The sequence below is a fragment of the Pristiophorus japonicus genome, chromosome 3 (genome assembly GCF_044704955.1).
Source record: "Pristiophorus japonicus isolate sPriJap1 chromosome 3, sPriJap1.hap1, whole genome shotgun sequence".
Classification (NCBI taxonomy): domain Eukaryota; kingdom Metazoa; phylum Chordata; class Chondrichthyes; family Pristiophoridae; genus Pristiophorus; species Pristiophorus japonicus.
Genome location: NC_091979.1, coordinates 203,726,411 through 203,746,809, shown reverse-complemented (window position 1 = coordinate 203,746,809; position 20,399 = coordinate 203,726,411). Strand labels below are relative to the sequence as shown.

General features: G+C 47.1%; 1 protein-coding gene across 4 annotated transcripts in view; it reads right to left on the bottom strand.

The window, feature by feature from the left end:
- Positions 1-20,399, bottom strand: part of LOC139260078 (fibronectin-like) — a 107,024-nt gene that overhangs the window by 8,569 nt on the left and 78,056 nt on the right. For 3 of the 4 annotated variants that reach the window (XM_070876210.1, XM_070876213.1, XM_070876211.1), the window contains 8 exons: positions 19,333-19,520; positions 14,435-14,522; positions 13,512-13,688; positions 12,246-12,335; positions 10,637-10,816; positions 9,002-9,091; positions 4,119-4,654; positions 2,121-2,259 (listed from right to left, as the gene is read on the bottom strand). In XM_070876210.1, the coding sequence (XP_070732311.1) occupies positions 2,121-2,259; positions 4,119-4,654; positions 9,002-9,091; positions 10,637-10,816; positions 12,246-12,335; positions 13,512-13,688; positions 14,435-14,522; positions 19,333-19,520 (1,488 nt within the window). The remainder of the gene's footprint in view (positions 1-2,120; positions 2,260-4,118; positions 4,655-9,001; positions 9,092-10,636; positions 10,817-12,245; positions 12,336-13,511; positions 13,689-14,434; positions 14,523-19,332; positions 19,521-20,399) is intronic. The other variant, XM_070876212.1, reaches the window with a different exon arrangement.

The following is a 20,399-nucleotide window of genomic DNA, read 5'->3' as shown; positions in this document are numbered from 1 at the left end:
TGCGTTTCACCAATTCTGGCCTCTCGGGCATCCCTCATTTTAATCGCTCGGCCATTGACAGCCGTGCCTTTAGCCATATAGGCCCTAAGCTCTGGAATTCCCTCCCTTGACCTCTCCGCCTTCCATCTCTTTCTCCTCCTTTAAGACGCTCCTTAAAACCTACTTCTTTGACCAAGCTTTTGGTCACCTGTCCTAATATCTCATGTGGTTCGGTGTCTATTTTGTTTTATAATGCACCTGTGAAGCACTTTAGGACCAAGATACCATTGGCCTCCTGATCACTTGCTGTACCTGCATACTATCCTTTTGTGTTTCATGCACAAGTACCCCCAGGTCCCGCTGTACTGCAGCACTTTGCAATCTTTCTCCATTTAAATAATAACTTGCTCTTTGATTTTTTTTCTCCCAAAGTGCTCACACTTTCCAACATTATACTCCATCTGCCAAATTTTTGCCCACTCACTTAGCCTGTCCAAGTTCTTTTGCAGATTTTTTGTGTCCTCACATATTGCTTTTCCTCCCATCTTTGTATCGTCAGCAAACTTGGCTATGTTACACTCAGTCCCTTCTTCTAATTCGTTAATATAGATTGTAAATAGTTGGTATTCCAGCTCTGATCCCTGCAGCACCCCACTAGTTACTGGATGCCAACCAGAGAATGAACCATTTATCCCGACTCTCTGTTCTCTGTTAGTTAGCCAATCCTCTATCCATGCTAATATATTACCCCCAACCACGTGAACTTTTATCTTGTGCAATAACCTTTTATGTGGCACCTTGTCAAATGCCTTCCTGAAGTCCAAATACACCACATCCACTGGTTCCCCTTTATCCACCCTGTTCGTTACATCCTCAAAGAACTGCAGCAAATTTGTCAAACATGACTTCCCCTTCATAAATCCATGCTGACTCTGCCTGACTGAATTTTGCTTTTCCAAATGTCCTGCTACTGCTTCTTTAATAATGGACTCCAACATTTTCCCAACCACAGATGTTAGGCTAACTGGTCTATAGTTCCCTGCTTTTTGTCTGCCTCCTTTTTTAAATAGAGGCGTTACATTTGCAGTTTTCCAATTTGCTGGGACCTCCCCAGAATCCAGGGAATTTTGGTAAATTACAACCAATGCATCCACAATCCCTGCCACTACTTCTCTTAAGACCCTAGGATTCAAGCCATCAGATCCAGGGGATTTATCTGCCTTTAGTCCCATTATCTTACTGAGCACCACCTCTTTAGTGATTGTGATTGTGTTAAGTTCCTCCCCCCTATAGCCCCTTGACTATCCACCGTTGGAATATTGTAAAGACTGATACAAAATATTTGTTCAGAGTTTCTGCCATCTCCATTTTCCCCATCCAGTAGATCCTCTCTGTGAGCTTTAGGGTCTCGCTCATGGATTATAAACTGAGGCACACTGGTTGGTAGCGGGGCAAATTGCCTTTTCGTTACAGGACCTCTGGATATTTCCTCTGCCCATTTTTTCCAGTGAAAATCACAAATCAGAGGGCAGCCTCCCTCACCGGGGAAGCCTCAGCCGATTTTGCCGACTGCAGACGCCGGTGAAGAATAGCGCTGGCAAATTGCCCATACGTCCTGTGTATGCGGCACAAGAGATCCATGGATCTTAAGTGGAGTTTCCCATCTGGGTTGAACAGTGCAATATGGAAAATGGCAACAGGGGGGCGGGTGCGATGGTTTGGTATGGGGAAGAGGCCCCAGTGAGGGGTGAATTGGGGGGGGGGAACAGGAGAAGACGTGATGAGGGGATTTGGTTGGGAATGGGGAAGAGGCCATGGTGAGGGGAGTGTGTGCACGTTTGTTTGGGGTGGGGGGGGGGGGGCGGGGGAGGTGATCCTGATGAGGACGGTGGGTATTTGGTTGGGGGAGGGGAAGAGGCTCTGGTTAGGAGGAGAGGGCTGGGTTGGTGGGGGGTGGGAACATGTTGGCTGGGGGAGGAGAGGCAGTTCTGGTGAGGGTATATTGGTGCAGGGGAGGGGAAAGGGTGCAGAGATGGTGCAATGCCACTGAACTGCAGAAGAGTCTTCCCATCTCAATCACGATTGCTGTGTCACAGTAACACTTGGAAATTTGGTTGAGTTTGCAACAAAATGGTACTTACAGGCATGTCCGACTGTGATGACATCCTGCAGAATTTCGTGCTTCCCATTCCTGTCCAGAGCTTCGACTATAATGTTGTACTGTGCCCCTATCGGAAGGCCGGGCAGCACGGCATAATGTGACGTTCCTGGTACCCGCAGCTGGAAGTCAGATTAAAATGAGATTAAGTTTGAACTCATTCCTCGTTACATTCTTGAGCACAGCTATCCTTTTTGTAGCCCAACAATGAGGTGCCTCACTAAAGGCACCTCCAATACCGTAAACACCACAGGATTAAACCTCGGAAGGAGGGACGCTGGGGCCTCCTTCTGATTGCTCAGAGAGCTTGGCCAGTGAGCCAGACTGGGTTCGGAGGACCCGGTGTGACACTTGGTTGGTGTGGACGGAGTTTTATTGATCTCAGTACGCTATAATAACTTGGGCAAGGAGGTGAAATCAAGTTATTTCCCTTATTCCTTTCTTTCATTGATCCTCCCCACCCCCGCTATTGATTTTACACTATACCGAGGGAACTGCTCCACTAATTCCGAGATTAAGACTCTGTTCTACTTTGGAGCTCCGTGCCAGTCGGCTGCAACCAGGAACTCCTCACACTGACATGCCCAAGGCTGTGACATGACCTGTGCTGCTCATTGTAAAATCAGGTGGAATCATGGAATGTGATCTCCAAAAGACAGGTGAAAATCTCATCATTCCCTTCAATGGAAATGGACGTTCTGGCCTCGGGAAAGTCCGAACTCAAGCTCTGAGATTCTCGAGCCGCTTACTGGGGAAAAATAGCTTAGATGGCTTACCATTGCCTTCGTCATGGTTTTTTTAATCTTCAGAGTAGGTGGACTGCAACCAAGGCTATAGAGTCCCACCTCCCCTCCCATAGTGTACCCTCGCTGGATGTCCGCTCTCTGCCAGCTGGGGTCTGTCTGGACTGGGGCCTCGAGCCCAACCCTTCTGACGTGGGAATAATACTACTCCGTTTCTCACACTTGGTACCCGCAGCCTCTCTGAGCCAGAGTGCCAATTTTGTGCTCGGTTAACATCCAATCCTCGTTCAGTTACAGACTGATTTGTCTGGAATTCTACATGTTGTAAACAGATCCGGGAGCAGCCGGTTGTCTCTTAACATCTGCCAGATGGATTTCTAGAGATTTCACCAGTTTATTTATTCATTCATGGGATGTGGACGTCGCCAGCATTTATTGCCCATCGCTAATTGCCTTCGAGAAGGTGGTAGTGAGCCACTTTCTTGAAGAGTCACATATAGGCAGACCGGGTAAAGACAGCAGATTTCCTTCCCTAAAGATGAGTTTTTACAACAATACGGTAGTTTCATGTTCAGTATCGATACAGGTTAAACCTCTCTTATCCGGCACCCTCGGGTCGTGGCCTATTCCGGATAAGGGATTTTGCCGGATAAGGGATTTTGCCAGACATGGGAAGGTCACGTTAAATTGGATGGTACAGGTACTGAGCAAGGGGATATCAGGCTGGCTGGCTTGGGGCTGGAAGTGCAGCAGAGAGATGGTGGGGTCAGACCAGCGATTGTGGGAGTCGACAGCAAGGTAGGACTTCAATTTGTGCATGTCGGAGTTCTGCTTGTGCACCACCCAGTGCTGGACGAGGGTTGGTGCCAGATAAGGGAGTCCCGGATAAGGGAGGGTCGAACAGTACTAGCTTTTCGTTCTAGATTTATTTAATTAACAATTTAAATTCCCCAGCTGCTGTGGTGGGATTTTTAGTCCAGCGCTCTGGATTACTAATCCAGTAACATAACCACTATGCTACCCGCACCCCACATGTCATCACATCTCCAAATGTCAGTCAAATAGCCCTTTTTCTCTCCACCCTTTTCCTGGATTTTTATAACTCATAAATCAAAGTGTTTCCCGCTGCAGTTAATTAATCTTAAATTCCTGGAGACTCCAGGACAATCCTGGAGGGTTGGCAAACCCCTCTCTGCAAAGCATCTATTGACTGGTGCAATTGAGGAATGACCAAATACCTGGAAGGCTTTGTCCTTGTGGCCTACGGGATAACATGTGACCAGGTACTCCGAGGCGACGGTGGTTGGCGTCCAGGAGACGATGGTCTTGGCCTGCAGCGCCTCTTCGCCGGTCGGGAGGGGACCGGGTTGCTGTGGTTGGCGCCTGTGCCCGTTGGGAAGATTCTGCTCCGTCACTTCCACCCTGTGCCAGTGGGAGGGCCAGGTCGGGTTCTGGCTGTGGGGTCCCACTATGTCGTCGTCGTGCGGTGAGATTGGCTGCTGCTCGTCGTGGTCTGGCCGGAGCGGGGTCACAGGGGCTTGTTGCCGCCTCTCTTCATCAGTCTCGCCTGGCATATTTTCCTCACGATGGCCCACCTCTTGGTCGGTTACTGGCCTCTGGCCCTCTTCCGACCCTGCAATCGGTACAGCATTCCCCTCATCATACCTGGTCTCTGAGGACAACTCTGACTGGTCAAAAAACGAGGGGATATCCAGGTACTCAGGCTGCCGATGGCTTGCAAATGGGGAGAAAGTGGCAAGCTGTGGAAAGAGGGCTTGAAAAGCAGAAGACCAACGGTAGTTAATGATCAGCTGGCAGTGTTAATAAGCAAAGTTGAAGCTTTTTTAGTTGCTGCGCACAGCAGGATTAAAGCAAGCTAAGAATCAGTTGCTAACTTGCAGTTACCAGCTCGCATGTTGCGCACCCTTCCAACACACAGCATGCACTCTGGGCAACACCAGCTGTGCAGAAGCATCTACAGCAAGAGGATGCGGGCAGAGGCATTAACGAAAGCTCGCATTGGTTGAAGCAAGTGCTCGGCATGAGAGTTCAACCAATGTCTGCCAGCCAACTTCAGCGAGCTGCAGTGAACTGCCCAACATTACTTCAGGTTTTACACAAGCTAGAGGTTTCTGGCCATTAGCAATTCAGTGACAAACCAGGGCACAGTATATGAAGAACAGTGGACCCTTATGGGGAAACAAAATCCAAAAAAGACTTGAACATTTCTGTGTTGTATCACACAAGAGAAACTCGACAGTTTACCAAGACATGTTTTAAATGAGAACACTTGGGAACCGTTACAGGTTAGACGGGTATTTGACTCCGGTTAGAGTGGTGTTTGACTCCGGTTAGAGTGATGTTTGACTCCGGTTAGAGTGGTGTTTGACTCCAGTTAGAGTGATATTTGACACCGGTTAGAGTGGTATTTGACTCCAGTTAGTGATATTTGACTCCGGTTAGAGTGGTATTTGACACCGGTGAGAGTGATATTTGACTCCGGTTAGAGTGGTATTTGACTCCAGTTAGAGTGATATTTGACTCCGGTTAGATGGGTATTTGACACCGGTTAGAGTGGTATTTGACTCTGGTTAGATGGGTATTTGACTCCAGTTAGAGTGATATTTGACTCCGGTTAGATGGGTATTTGACACCGGTTAGAGTGGTATTTGACTCTGGTTAGATGGGTATTTGACACCGGTTAGAGTGGTATTTGACTCCGGTTAGAGTGGTATTTGACACGGGGTTAGAGTGATACTTTTCAGAATGGCAGGCAGTGACTAGTGGGGTACCGCAAGGTTCTGTGCTGGGGCCCCAGCTGTTTACATTGTACATTAATGATTTAGACGAGGCGATTAAATGTAGTATCTCCAAATTTGCGGATGACACTAAGTTGGGTGGCAGTGTGAGCTGCAAGGAGGATGCTATGAGGCTGCAGAGTGACTTGGATAGGTTAGGTGAGTGGGCCAATGCATGACAGATGAAGTATAATGTGGATAAATGTGAGGTTATCCACTTTGGTGGTAAAAACAGAGAGACAGACTATTATCTGAATGGTGACAGATTAGGAAAAGGGGAGGTGCAACGAGACCTGGGTGTCATGGTACATCAGTCATTTGAAGGTTGGCATGCAGGTACAGCAGGCGGTTAAGAAAGCAAATGGCATGTTGGCCTTCATAGTGAGGGGATTTGAGTACAAGGGCAGGGAGGTGTTACTACAGTTGTACAGGGTCTTAGTGAGGCCACACCTGGAGTATTGTGTACACTTTTGGTCTCCCAACTTGAGGAAGGACATTCTTGCTATTGAGGGAGTGCAGCGAAGATTCACCAGACTGATTTCCGGGATGGTGTGACTGACATATCAAGAAAGACTGGATCAACTGGGCTTGTATTCACTGGAGTTCAGAAGAATGAGAGGGGATCTCATAGAAACGTTTAAAATTCTGACGGGTTTAGACAGGCTAGATGCAGGAAGAATGTTCCCAATGTTGGGGAAGTCCAGAACCAGAGGTCACAGTCTAAGGATAAGGGTAAGCCATTTAGGACCGAGATGAGGAGAGACTTCTTCACCCAGAGAGTGATGAACCTATGGAATTCTCTACCACAGAAAGTTGTTGAGGCCAATTCACTAAATATATTCAAAAAGGAGTTAGATGTAGTCCTTACTACTAGGGGGATCAAGGGGTATGGCGAGAAAGCAGGAATGGGGTACTGAAGTTGCACGTTCAGCCATGAACTCATTGAATGGTGGTGCAGGCTCGAAGGGCCGAATGGCCTACTCCACCTATTTTCTATGTTTCTATGATATTTGACACTGTGTTAGATGGGTATTTGACACCAGTTAGATGGGTATTTGACACCGGTTAGATGGGTATTTGACACCGTGTTAGATGGGTATTTGACACCGTGTTAGATGGGTATTTGACACCAGTTAGATGGGTATTTGACACCAGTTAGATGGGTATTTGACACGAGTTAGATGGGTATTTGACACCAGTTAGATGGGTATTTGACACCAGTTAGATGGGTATTTGACACCAGTTAGATGGGTATTTGACACCAGTTAGATGGGTATTTGACACCAGTTAGATGGGTATTTGACACCAGTTAGATGGGTATTTGACACCGTGTTAGACGGATATTTGACACCGGTTAGATGGGTATTTGACACCAGTTAGATGGGTATTTGACACCAGTTAGATGGGTATTTGACACCAGTTAGACGGGTATTTGACACCGTGTTAGATGGATATTTGACACCAGTTAGATGGGTATTTGACACCAGTTAGATGGGTATTTGACACCAGTTAGATTGGTATTTGACACCGTGTTAGATGGGTATTTGACACCCTGTTAGATGGGTATTTGACACCCTGTTAGATGGGTATTTGACACCGTGCTGGATGGGTATTTGACACCGGTTAGATGGGTATTTGACACCAGTTAGATGGGTATTTGACACCGTGTTAGATGGGTATTTGACACCGTGTTAGATGGGTATTTGACACTGTGTTAGATTGGTATTTGACACCGTGTTAGATGGGTATTTGACACCGTGTTAGATGGGTCTTTGACACCGGTTAGATGGGTATTTGACACCGGTTAGATTGGTATTTGACACCGGTTAGATGGGTATTTGACACCGTGTTAGATGGGTATTTGACACCGTGTTAGATGGGTATTTGACACCGTGTTAGATGGGTATTTGACACCGTGTTAGATGGGTATTTGACACCGGTTAGATGGGTATTTGACACCGTGTTAGATGGGTATTTGACACCGTGTTAGATGGGTATTTGACACCGTGTTAGATGGATATTTGACACCGTGTTAGATGGGTATTTGACACCGGTTGGATGGGTATTTGACACTAGATCGACTGATTTTGACATTTAAAAATGCACTTCAAACCTGAATGACCTAACCACATCTTAATAAACAAGCTGTGTTTCTGGCCGCACTTCAAACGTGCGTCATAAATAAACATTATGTTAATGTATCTTTTTACATATTTGTGTGATTTAAGTCATAGAATCTCACAGCACAGAAGGAGGCTATTTGGCCCATCATTGGATATATTCAAGAGGGAGTTAGATATGGCCCTTACGGCTAAAGGGATCAAGAGGTGTGGAGAGAAAGCAGGAAAGGAGTACTGAGGTGAATGATCAGCCATGATCTTATTGATTGGTGGTGCAGGCTCGAAGGGCCGAATGGCATACTCCTGCACCTATTTTCTATGTTTCTATGTGCCTGTACCAGCTCTTTGAAAAACCTACCCAATTAGTCCCACTCCCCTGCTCTTTCACTATAGATCTACAAAATATCTCGCTTTCCAAGTATATATCCAATTCCCTTTGGACAGTTACTATTGAATCTGCTTGCACCACAGTTTCTGGCAGTGCATTCCAGATCACAGCAACTCGCTGCGTAAAAGAACTGCATCTCACCTCTGCGTCAGTTGAAATTTGGCCGTGCCTTTGAGGAGGTAAATACACTGCATCGCGTGCAGGTGGGTCCCCAGGCCGGTTTGGCTTGGTCAATCTCCGTCAGAGGGGTGCTACCTGCTCAGCCACCCCAGTCTGGAGAAATTAGTCAAGAGTTCCCCATCTTGGTCACTATCAAGTTTCCCGTCCTCCTCACACACACCCATGCAAACACATACACGCACACACGTGCACATGCACATACACACACGCATACATGCACGCGCGCACTCACACAGGGCAGGGGGCACTAAGGGTTCGGTTAATGAAACACGTCAGCCCCTCTCCCCATTATGTACCCGGGCAGTTGGAAGCAGTTATCATTTAATAAGACTTTACTGGTAATTGCCAAAACAGTCTTGCTAATTAAACCCAGCACTTTCTGAAATATAAACATCTGGCTTCAGTTTTGATCCAATCTTTCCTTGTAAGTAATTACACTCAATTTGTGACCTGTCCTCAAGGCAAACAAAATCCAGAAATGTTGGTGCCTCATTTTCAGTTGTGATGGGTTACAACAGAATCTCATGTTATTGGGTTGAAGTTAAAGTGCGTTGAATACCTTGTACAATACTTAAGACAAAGTGATGCTCGGATCTCTCCAGCCTTCCTCTTGCTTGTTGTGAGAGATCCCTTACCTGTACTTTTCTTCCCGCTCAGTGGCTCACTCTGTAGAGAGTTCTGAATAGCTTTAATGTAGATGCTGTATTCAGTGCCAGGCTGTAGTCCTGTTGGGAGGGAGAAAGCCCAAAGGTTTAAGTTTTTGGAATTGAGAACATTTGCAGGAATACTATTCCAGATACTTCCTAACATTAGTGATGTTGATTGAGGGATAAATATTAGCCAGGACACCGAGAACTCCTCTACTCTTCTTTGAAATAGTGCCATGGGATCTTTTACGTTCACCTGAGAGGGCAGACAGGGCCTCGATTTAATGTCCCAGTGAAAGACGACACCTCCAACCATGTAGCGCTCCCTCAGCACTGCACTGGAGCATCAGCCTAGATTCTGTGCTCAAGTCCCTGAAATGGGACTTGAACTCACAACCCTCTGACTCAAAAGGCGATAGTTCTACCAACTTAGCCACGGCTGACACTATTGATTTACCTCATCTCCATTGCAAACATTCCCAACTCCTATAGCCCTGAGTCTTGGATGAAGAGTGCCCTATGACCTATTTGATTCCACCCTCCCAGAGTACCAAACCCAACCCTCTTCCTATTACAGCACCTAATCGTCTCTTAAAGGGGCCATCGGGCTGGTGTCAAGAGGTCCTCCTGACCATTTGTGGCAGTTTCCTTCAGCCCATGAGAAAAGATCGGAACCAGTTCAATGTAAAACCCTCTGCAATGAACACTTCGGGACTAATATTTCTAGTCTCTGAGCCTTGCCAGCTAGTGGCCGACATCAGAAATCCGGGCATGCACTCCCCATGATTTTCCATCCATTGTGGAATTTCTGCTGGGCTCCCACAAACCCTTTAATGCAGGCGAGTAACTATTAAAATAGGGGTAACCCATAATAAACAGCGTGTTAATGAATAACACGGTCCCACTCTCTGTTGCCCTCTGTGGTGGGTGCGAAACTCATAGGATCGTACAGCACAGCAGGAGGCCATTTGGCCCATCATGCTCTTTGAGCCACCTTAGTTCCATTCCCTTGCTCTTTCCCCAAAGCATTTCAATGTTTTTATATTTCAAGTATATGCCCCATTCCCTTTTGAAAACTACTACTGAATCTGCTTCCACCATCCTTTCAGGCAGTACCTTCCATAACAACTTGCCTCATTCTCCTCATCTCCCCCTCTCTATCAAAACACCTCAGAATTTTGAACACCTCCATTAAATCTCCCCTTAACTTACTCTGCTCTAAGAAAAACAACCCCAGCTTCTCCAATCTCTCCATGTAACTGAAGTCCCTTGTCTCTAATGTAGGAAACAAGGGAATGTCACTGTATTATTTTTTTAATTTGTTCATGGGATGTGGGCGTCACTGGCAAGGCCAGCATTTATTGCCCATCCCCAATTGCCCTTGAGAAGGTGGTGATGAGCCGCCATTTATCGCATGACCCAAATAAAGTGCCCAAAGATCCCATCAACAAGATGACAAAGAGCTCCCGTGGAGGTTTTAAGATTGAGTCTACTGAAAATGGTAGACCGTGGTCCTCCAACAATCTCGATGCGGCCTAGTCAGCGAGCAACTCCGCCAAGAAGTCAGTGCGACCCGCTGCCGTGCGTTTGCAACGGGTGCTGGTGGGCGGGGGAGGTGGTTACCTGTGATCACCGCTTCTTGGTCGTTGGCCGACGGCTGCGGGTGGAGCTCCAGAGGGCGCTGCCCCTTTGCGTGGTAGGTGACGAGGTACCCGGTGATCCGGGAGTGCGGCCGTTGCCATGTGAAGATGATGGTGTCGGCGGTCGTGGAGATGAATCGGAGGTTCGACGGAGAATCAATGGCTGAGGCGGGGGGAGGTGGAAACAGGAGAGATGAGGGTTATTTTGCCTGCTTGCCCAGGAGAATTGGAACAGCCATCCCACTTCCTTGCCCAACGGCCCCTCACAGCATCTAGAACTACAGCCGTGCTGCTCCCGACTGCAGCTGGCAAGGCCGTCACTCCCAGCGACCTCCCAGGGGTGTTCAATCCGTTCTCCGAGGTCCCGATTTACCAAGCAGAAATTACACATTGCCCTTGCCCACAGGGATTGGCCACCGGCTTCTCCCACCCCCCCACCGCCCTCTCACTCCCCAAAATCCCGCAGTGGGTCTTGGGGATCATAGGACACCGAAATAAAGTCAGGCCGGTCCCTCTCCCTATACGCTGTGAAGAATAAAAGGCTGATCCCGCTGCTGATGATCGCTCAAAGACTTCATTTGAAAATGGTCGCTCTCTTCAGTTCTCGGCATTCGCTCGAGATCTCTGCTCACCCGGCTGGTGGTTACCGTCGTGCTGGTTCTGCGACAGAAGCACGCGGGGACGCTGACCTTAATATATCTGGATGGCCACATGACAGCTAAACCCCCGAGATTGATTCGGCCCTGCATTTATTGAGCACCTTGACAAGGCAGACTGGAGGAGCCTAATATCAAATTGGCAATATTGAAGAGATAAGGGTGCCATTCCAAGCCTTGCGGGGCTTTGTAAACATCAAACCTCCTTGAAGCCAATTGTTGAAAGATTCTTATATGACATGCTTCTATAGTGATCACTAATGCAAAGCACTGTCAGTGATGTGAGTCAGCAACTAATAAGCAATATATTAAATTTACCACATATGTCAGGCACTCCTTATTTGGGCATCAGTGGTCTGCTGTGCCCCTAGCAGCCTCCTTGATGGGGTTTCCCCATTATTAAGCTGCCCAACATGCAGTCGGTAGCTGTAGTTGGAGCTACAGATCACCATACCTAAAGCATCACTGAAGCACTGACTCAGACAGCAATGCCAGGGGAGGTTGGTTAAAACCAACCCCCTTTTCTGGCTCAGGGTTGGATTTTGTGGCCATTCCTTTCCTCGCCATGATGGCTCAATTGGTAGAGGCCGTGTTTAAATTGTGGGGAGTATCAGGATATGCAGCACAATCTGGGTGAGGGTGGGGTTGAAGAAGTTATGGGAGACGTTGGGAATCAAAGAGTATAGAATTTAACCCAGGAGGACTGAGTGAAGTACAACACAGGTTTCCCCTGAGAACGTGGTGAAGCTAGAAGACCTTCAAATAAACTAAGGGAGATCGATAGGGTTATGCTCAATTAAAACTCTAGTGAAGTGGTGGTTCCTTCCAATTGGGTGCAGTTCGTAAATGAGCAAAAAAAACCAAATTAAACTGGTATCTTCACTCAGCGACAAAAACACAACAAGACTCATCCTCTCATGGGAATGGGTTACTCACCGGTTCGAGCAGTGACTGTGGAGGGCGGGCTGCGAGAATCGCCGCTGAGGGTGTATATGTGTATATTGTATTCAGTGCCCGGCAGAAGGCCTGCAAAAGGAGGGGAAGAAAAATATCAGTATTAAATCAAAGGGAAAGTGTGCAACCAACATCAAAGGAATAAAACACGACAATCCTCCCAGTGTGTCTAATAACAGGCAAGATCAACGGCATGTATGTCAGGACTGCTTATGAGTAACAGACAAGAACATAAGAAATAAGAGCAGGAGTAGGCCATTTGGAGCCTCAAGCCTGCTCTGCCATTTAATAAGTGTGAACAAGTTGGTGTGAAGTGAGGTTGGTTAACTCGGTGAATCCCTCCCCATACACAGTGCAGGTGAACGGCCTCTCCCAATTGCGAACTTGCTGGTGTGTCAGCTCAACAATAACAACTTGTATTTATATAGCGCCTTTAATATAGCGAAATGTCCCAAGGTGCTTCACAGGAGTATTACGAGATAAAAAATTTGACACCGAGGTACATAATGGGAAATTTGGGCAGGTGACCAAAGCTTGGTCAAAGAGGTATGTTTTAAGGAGCGTCCTGAAGGAGGAAATAGAGGTAGAGAGGCGGAGAGGCTTAGGCAGGGAATTCCAGAGCTTAGGGCCTTGGCAACCGATGGCACTGTTTATAAGTCACTGGTCTGGCATCAGCTGCAGCATTGTGGCCAATTCTGGAAGGCGTCAGGGCCTTAGAGTGCCGAGGAGATTTACTGGAATGGTGCCAGGGATGAGAGGTTTCAGTTATCTGAGAGACTGGAGAAGCTGCGATTGTTCTCCTTAGAGCAGAGAAGGGTAAGGAGATAGAGATGATCAAAATAATCAAGTAAATAAGGAGAAATTGTTTCCACTGGCAGAAGGATCGGCAACCAGAGGACAAAGGAGAATTTAAAAAAAAACTCAGCGAGTGGTTATGATCTGGAATGCTCGGCCTGAAAGGGTAGTGGAAGCAGATTCAATAATAACTTTCAAGAGAGAATTGGATATATTCCTGAAGGGAGAAAATCTGCAGGGCTATGGGGAAAGAGCAGGGGAGTGGGATTACTTGGATAGATCTTTCAAAGAGCCGACACAGGTATGATGGGCTGAACGGGCCCCTCCTGTGCTGTATCATTCTATATTTGAGATGCAGCAATGTGGCAGCAGAGCAAGTGCGAAGAACGGTAGGGAAACTAAAAGCTCTTGCGGTATTTAATGTGAAGACACTGCGTATCTTCCTGACGTTACCTGTGATGGTGAATGTGCGATGATCGGGACCCACTGTCCTCTGCACTGTACCCCTGCTGCCGGAGGGAACTGCGTCAATCTGGAAGCCCGTGATGGTCTCGACCTTGGTGCGCCACTGTAGCGTGATGCTTGTCTCTGTCACCCCAGTGATGCGGATTCTGCGTGGCGAGCTGACATCTGGCACAGAGGAGCAAGATTAGAACAAGAAGAAAATCTTGCATTGAGCATAATAAGGCACTTCACAGGAGCTTTCATCCTTCAAAACATTGACACCAAGCCTCATAAGGAGATATTCGGACAGGTGACCAAAAGCTTGGTCAAAGAGGTAGACTTTAAAAAGTGTGTCTTTAAAGGAGTCGAGAGGTAGAGAGCGGAGAGGTTTAGGGAAGGAATTCCTGAGTTTAGGGCCCAGACAGCTGAAGGCACAGCCTCAGTGGTGGGGTGAAGGCAATCGGGGATGGACAAGAGGCCAGAACTGGAGGAGCCAGCGATCTCGGAGGGTTGTTGGGCTGGAGGAAGATTACAGAGATAGGGAGGGGCGAGGCCATGGAGGGATTTGAAAACAAGGATGAGAATTTTAATGCTGAGGCATTGCCGGACTGGGAGGCAATGTAAGTCAGCGAGCACAGGGGTGATGGGTGAACAGGACTTGGTGTGAGTTAAGATACGGGTAGCAAAGTTTTGGATGAGCTTAAATTTACTACGGGTGGAAGGTGTGAGGCCAGCCATTAATACATCGAGTTTGGAGGTAACAAAGGCATGAATGAGGGTTTCAGCAGCAGATGAGCTGAGACAGGAGCTGAGGTGGGCGATGTTACAGAGGTGGAAGTAGGCGATCTTGGAGCTGGAGAAAGAGTTTACACAGCTCTCCAAACAGTAGGCATCAGCTGTGGGGGAGTGGAGGGTGCAAACAAGATACTCACTGTCCAATGTCGCTTTGATGCCTTGCAGAGGCTGACTTGTCAAGGAGTCCTTGATGGCGTACACAAAGATGTTGTATTTAGTCGCGACCTGCGTCAAGAAAGAATTACACAGAAATTATACAGAATGTACGACATAGGAACAGGCCATTCGGTCCAACAGGTCCATGCCGGTGTTTATACTCCACATCAGCCTCCTCCCACCCCTCTTCATCTCACACCATCAGCATATCCTTCTATTCCTTTCTCCCTCGTGCACTTATCTAACTTCCCCTTAAATGCATCTCTGCTATTCGCCTCAACCACTCCATGTGGTAGCAGGTTCCACATTCTAACTAATCTCTGGGTAACAAAGGTTCTCCTGAATTCCTTATTGGATTTATTAGTCATTATCTTTATAGCCCCACGTTTTGGACAGCCCACAAGTGGAAACATAGAAACATAGAAACATAGAAAATAGGTGCAGGAGTAGGCCATTCGGCCCTTCTAGCCTGCACCGCCATTCAATGAGTTCATGGCTGAACATTCAACTTCAGTACCCCATTCCTGCTTTCTCGCCATACCCCTTGATCCCCCTAGCAGTAAGGACCTCATCTAACTCCTTTTTGAATATATTTAGTGAATTGGCCTCAACAACTTTCTGTGGTAGAGAATTCCACAGGTTCACCACTCTCTGGGTGAAGAAGTTCCTCCGCATCTCGGTCCGAAATGGCTTACCCCTTATCCTTAGACTGTGACCCCTGGTTCTGGACTTCCCCAACATTGGGAACATTCTTCCTGCATCTAACCTGTCTAACCCCGTCAGAATTTTATATGTTTCTATGAGGTCCCCTCTCATTCTTCTGAACTCCAGTGAATACAAGCCCAGTTGATCCAGTCTTTCTTGATAGGTCAGTCCCGCCATCCCGGGAATCAGTCTGGTGAACCTTCGCTGCACTCCCTCAATAGCAAGAATGTCCTTCCTCAGGTTAGGAGACCAAAACTGTACACAATACTCCAGGTGTGGCCTCACCAATGCCCTGTACAACTGTAGCAACACCTCCCTGCCCCTGTACTCAAATCCCCTCGCTATGAAGGCCAACATGCCATTTGCTTTCTTAACCGCCTGCTGCACCTGCATGCTAACCTTCAATGACTGATGTACCATGACACCCAGGTCTCTTTGCACCTCCCCTTTTCCTAATCTGTCACCATTCAGATAATAGTCTGTCTCTCTGTTTTTACCACCAAAGTGGATAACCTCACATTTATCCACATTATACTTCATCTGCCATGCATTTGCCCACTCACCTAACCTATCCAAGTCGCTCTGCAGCCTCACAGCATCCTCCTCGCAGCTCACACTGCCACCCAACTTAGTGTCATCCGCAAATTTGGAGATACTACATTTAATCCCCTCATCTAAATCATTAATGTACAGTGTAAACAGCTGGGGCCCCAGCACAGAACCTTGCGGTACCCCACTAGTCACTGCCTGCCATTCTGAAAAGTACCCATTTACTCCTACTCTTTGCTTCCTGTCTGACAACCAGTTCTCAATCCATGTCAGTACACTACCCCCAATCCCACGTGCTCTAACTTTGCACATCAATCTCTTGTGTGGGACCTTGTCGAACGCCTTCTGAAAGTCCAAATATACCACATCAACTGGTTCTCCCTTATCCACTCTACTGGAAACATCCTCAAAAAATTCCAGAAGATTTGTCAAGCATGACTTCCCTTTCACAAATCCATGCTGACTTGGACCTATCATGTCACCTCTTTCCAAATGCACTGCTATGACATCCTTAATAATTGATTCCATCATTTTACCCACTACCGATGTCAGGCTGACCGGTCTATAATTCCCTGTTTTCTCTCTCCCTCCTTTTTTAAAAAGTGGGGTTACATTGGCTACCCTCCACTCCATAGGAACTGATCCAGAGTCAATGGAATGTTGGAAAATGACTGTCAACGCATCCACTATTTCCAAGGCCACCTCCTTAAGTACTCTGAGATGCAGTCCATCAGGCCCTGGGGATTTATCGGCCTTCAATCCCATCAATTTCCCCAACACAATTTCCCGGCTAATAAGGATTTCCCTCAGTTCCTCCTCCTTACTAGACCCCCCGACCCCTTTTATAACCGGAAGGTTGTTCGTGTCCTCCTTCGTGAATACCGAACCAAAGTACTTGTTCAATTGGTCCGCCATTTCTTTGTTCCCCGTTATGACTTCCCCTGATTCTGACTGCAGGGGACCTACATTTGTCTTTACTAACCTTTTTCTCTTTACATATCTATAGAAACTTTTGCAATCTGTCTTAATGTTCCCTGCAAGCTTCTTCTCATACTCCATTTTCCCTGCCCTAATCAAACCCTTTGTCCTCCTCTGCTGAGTTCTAAATTTCTCCCAGTCCCCAGGTTCGCTGCTATTTCTGGCCAATTTGTATGCCACTTCCTTGGCTTTAATACTATCCCTGATTTCCCTTGATAGCCACGGTTGAGCCACCTTCCCTTTTTTATTTCTATGCCAGACAGGAATGTACAATTGTTGTAGTTCATCCATGCGGTCTCTAAATGTCTGCCATTGCCCATCCACAGTCAACCCCTTAAGTATCATTCGCCAATCCATCTCAGCCAATTCACGCCTCATACCTTCAAAGTTAGCCTTCTTTAAGTTCTGGACCATGGTCTCTGAATTAACTGTTTCATTCTCCATCCTAATGCAGAATTCCACCATATTATGGTCACTCTTCCCCAAGGGGCCTCGCACAACGAGATTGCTAATTAATCCTTTCTCATTACATAACACCCAGTCTAAGATGGCCTCCCCCCTAGTTGGTTCCTCGACATATTGGTCTAAAAAACCATCCCTTATGCACTCCAGAAAATCCTCCTCCACCGTATTGCTTCCAGTTTGGTTAGCCCAATCTATGTGCATATTAAAGTCACCCATTATAACTGCTGCACCTTTATTGCACACACCCCTAATTTCCTGTTTGATGCCCTCCCCAACATCACTACTACTGTTTGGAGGTCTGTACACAACTCCCACTAATGTTTTTTGCCCTTTGGTGTTCTGCAGCTCTACCCATATAGATTCCACATCATCCAAGCTAATGTCCTTCCTAACTATTGCCTTAATCTCCTCCTTAACCAGCAATGCTACCCCACCTCCTTTTCCTTTTATTCTATCCTTCCTGAATGTTGAATACCCCTGGATGTTGAGTTCCCAGCCCTGCTCATCCTGGAGCCACGTCTCCGTAATCCCAATCACATCATATTTGTTAACATCTATTTGCACAGTTAATTCATCCACCTTATTGCGGATACTCCTTGCATTAAGACACAAAGCCTTTAGGCTTGTTTTTTTAACACCCTCTGTCCTTTTAGAATTTTGCTGTACAATGGCCCTTTTTGTTCTTTGCCTTGGGTTTCTCTGCCCTCCACTTTTCCTCATCTCCTTTCTGTCTTTTGTTTTTGCCTCCTTTTTGTTTCCCTCTATCTCCCTGCATTGGTTCCCATCCCCCTGCCATATTAGTTTAACTCCTCCCCAACAGCACTAGCAAACACTCCCCCGAGGACATTGGTTCCGATTCTGCCCAGGTGCAGACCGTCCGGATTGTACTGGTCCCACCTCCCCCAGAACCGGTTCCAATGCCCCAGGAATTTGAATCCCTCCCTGCTGCACCATTGCTCAAGCCACGTATTCATCTGAGCTATCCTGCGATTCCTACTCTGACTAGCACGTGGCACTGGTAGCAATCCCGAGATTACTACTTTTGAGGTCCTACTTTTTAATTTAGCTCCTAGCTCCTTAAATTCATTTCGTAGGAACTCATCCCTTTTTTTACCTATGTCATTGGTACCAACGTGCACCACGACAACTGGCTGTTCTCCCTCCCTTTTTAGAATGTCCTCCACCCACTCCGAGACATCCTTGACCCTTGCACCAGGGAGGCAACATACCATCCTGGAGTCTCGGTTGCGGCCGCAGAAACGCCTATCTATTCCCCTTACAATTGAATCCCCTATCACTATCGCTCGCCCACTCTTTTTCCTGCCCTCCTGTGCAACAGAGCCAGCCACGGTGCCATGAACTTGGCTGCTGCTGCCCACTCCTGATGAGTCATCCCCCTCAACAGCACTCAAAGCAGTGTATCTGTTTTGCAGTGGGATGACCACAGGGGACCCCTGCACTACCTTCCTTGCACTACTCTTCCTGCTGGTCTTCCATTCCCTCGCTTCTCTATGTCTATCCTATCAAATACCATCATAATTTTAAAGACCTCAATCAGGTAACCCTTCAGCCTTATTGTTTCTAGAGAAAATTGGTCAATAATTTGTGTTATTTATAAACCTTTGGCACATAGGGCATTCAGCCCCTCGAGCCTGTTCCAATGTTCCCATTAAGTTGTGCAGTTGTGCGTCGCTCCAGGGGTCTTGCGCGGCCTAGGTGTAAATAGAGAACCAACCACACATGCGCGGTATTTTGAATGGGCCGCATAGCCCCCCAAAATGTTAAAGGGAACATTGGCCTGTTCCATTAAATCAGTAATGGCTGATCTGCATCTTAACTCTTAAAAAACTCTTGGTTCCATAACCCTTAAAACCAGAACCACAACTTGCATTTATATAGCGCCTTTCACATTTGACACCAAGGAGATATTAGGACAGATGTCCAAAGCTTGGAGCTTGGAGTGTCTTACAGGAGAAGAGCGAGGTAGAGAGACAGACAAAAATCGACCTGTGTTTTGAAATTTTCAATTGACTCGCAGTCTCAAAGCTGTTTGGGGGAGAGAGTTTCTGATTCCCACTACCCTTCTGTGAAGAAGTGCTTCCTGATATCATCTCAAACGGCCTAGCTCTCATTTTAAGGAACTTTGCTTTACAGCAGTAAAAGAGTTGAAGGAGAGACTCACCATGAGACCAGAGATGGTGGCGCTGGTGTTATCTGGACCCAGGTTCAGCTCCTTGCTGGGGCCTGTTTTCTCCCTTGGTTTCACCATCACGCGGTAACCGGTTAGCTGAGCAATAGGCGCGTGCCAACTAATGGTCATGCTTGTCGGAGTCACTTGCACAAACTCAAGGTCACTCGGAGGAGGAATGGCTACAAGGCAACAGAGTTGGCAGAATGAAAGACTTGTCTTTGTAGAGCACCTTTCAAGACTTCAGGACATTCCAAAGCACTTTACATCCAAAGAAGTACTTTTGAAGTGTAGTCACTGTTATAATATACAGGAAATACGACACGCAATTTGCGCACAGCAAGGTCCCACAAGGAGCAATGAAATAACGACCGGATAATCTGTTATAGTGGTGTTGGTTTGGGGATAAATCTTGGGCAGGACACCGGGGAAAATGCCCCTACTATTCTTTGAAATAGTGCCAGGTGATCTTTTACGTCTACCTGGTTTAATGTCTCATTCAAAAAACAGCACCTCTGACAGTGCAGCACTCCCTCAGTCATCCTAGATGTCAGCCTAGATTTTGTGTTCAGGTCCCTGGAGTAGGGGCTTGAACTCACAACCTTCTGATTCAGAGGCAAGTGTGCTACCCACTGAACCACAGCTGACAACACAAGGGCCCCGCCTGAGTCTAGCTCGAACTGCTTTGAGATGAAGTCTGCACTTTGCAACTTGAGGCTGAGAAATCTTTAATGGAGTAGAAGACAGCACTTAAGCTGAATCACAACGCAAGCCCAGTTCGAGCACTAGTCATGACCCTCGCTGATCGACCCCTGCCCCATTACAATTGGCTACATGCTGGTAAATGGACAATTGACCGCTGGCTTTTCAGTCTCCGCTCCCATTGTAGCTCGCAACTCCTGCCAAGGAATTAGTTAAACCATTTTGGCAAAGCCCAGACATTGAGGTTTTCATTAAAAGTCTACCGTGGAGGACACCGGGTGGCACAGTGTGTTCAAACAGTGTCCTTCCTTCTTAGGGAACTACACCGGAGTCTAGCTCAGACCGCTCCGACAACGTTC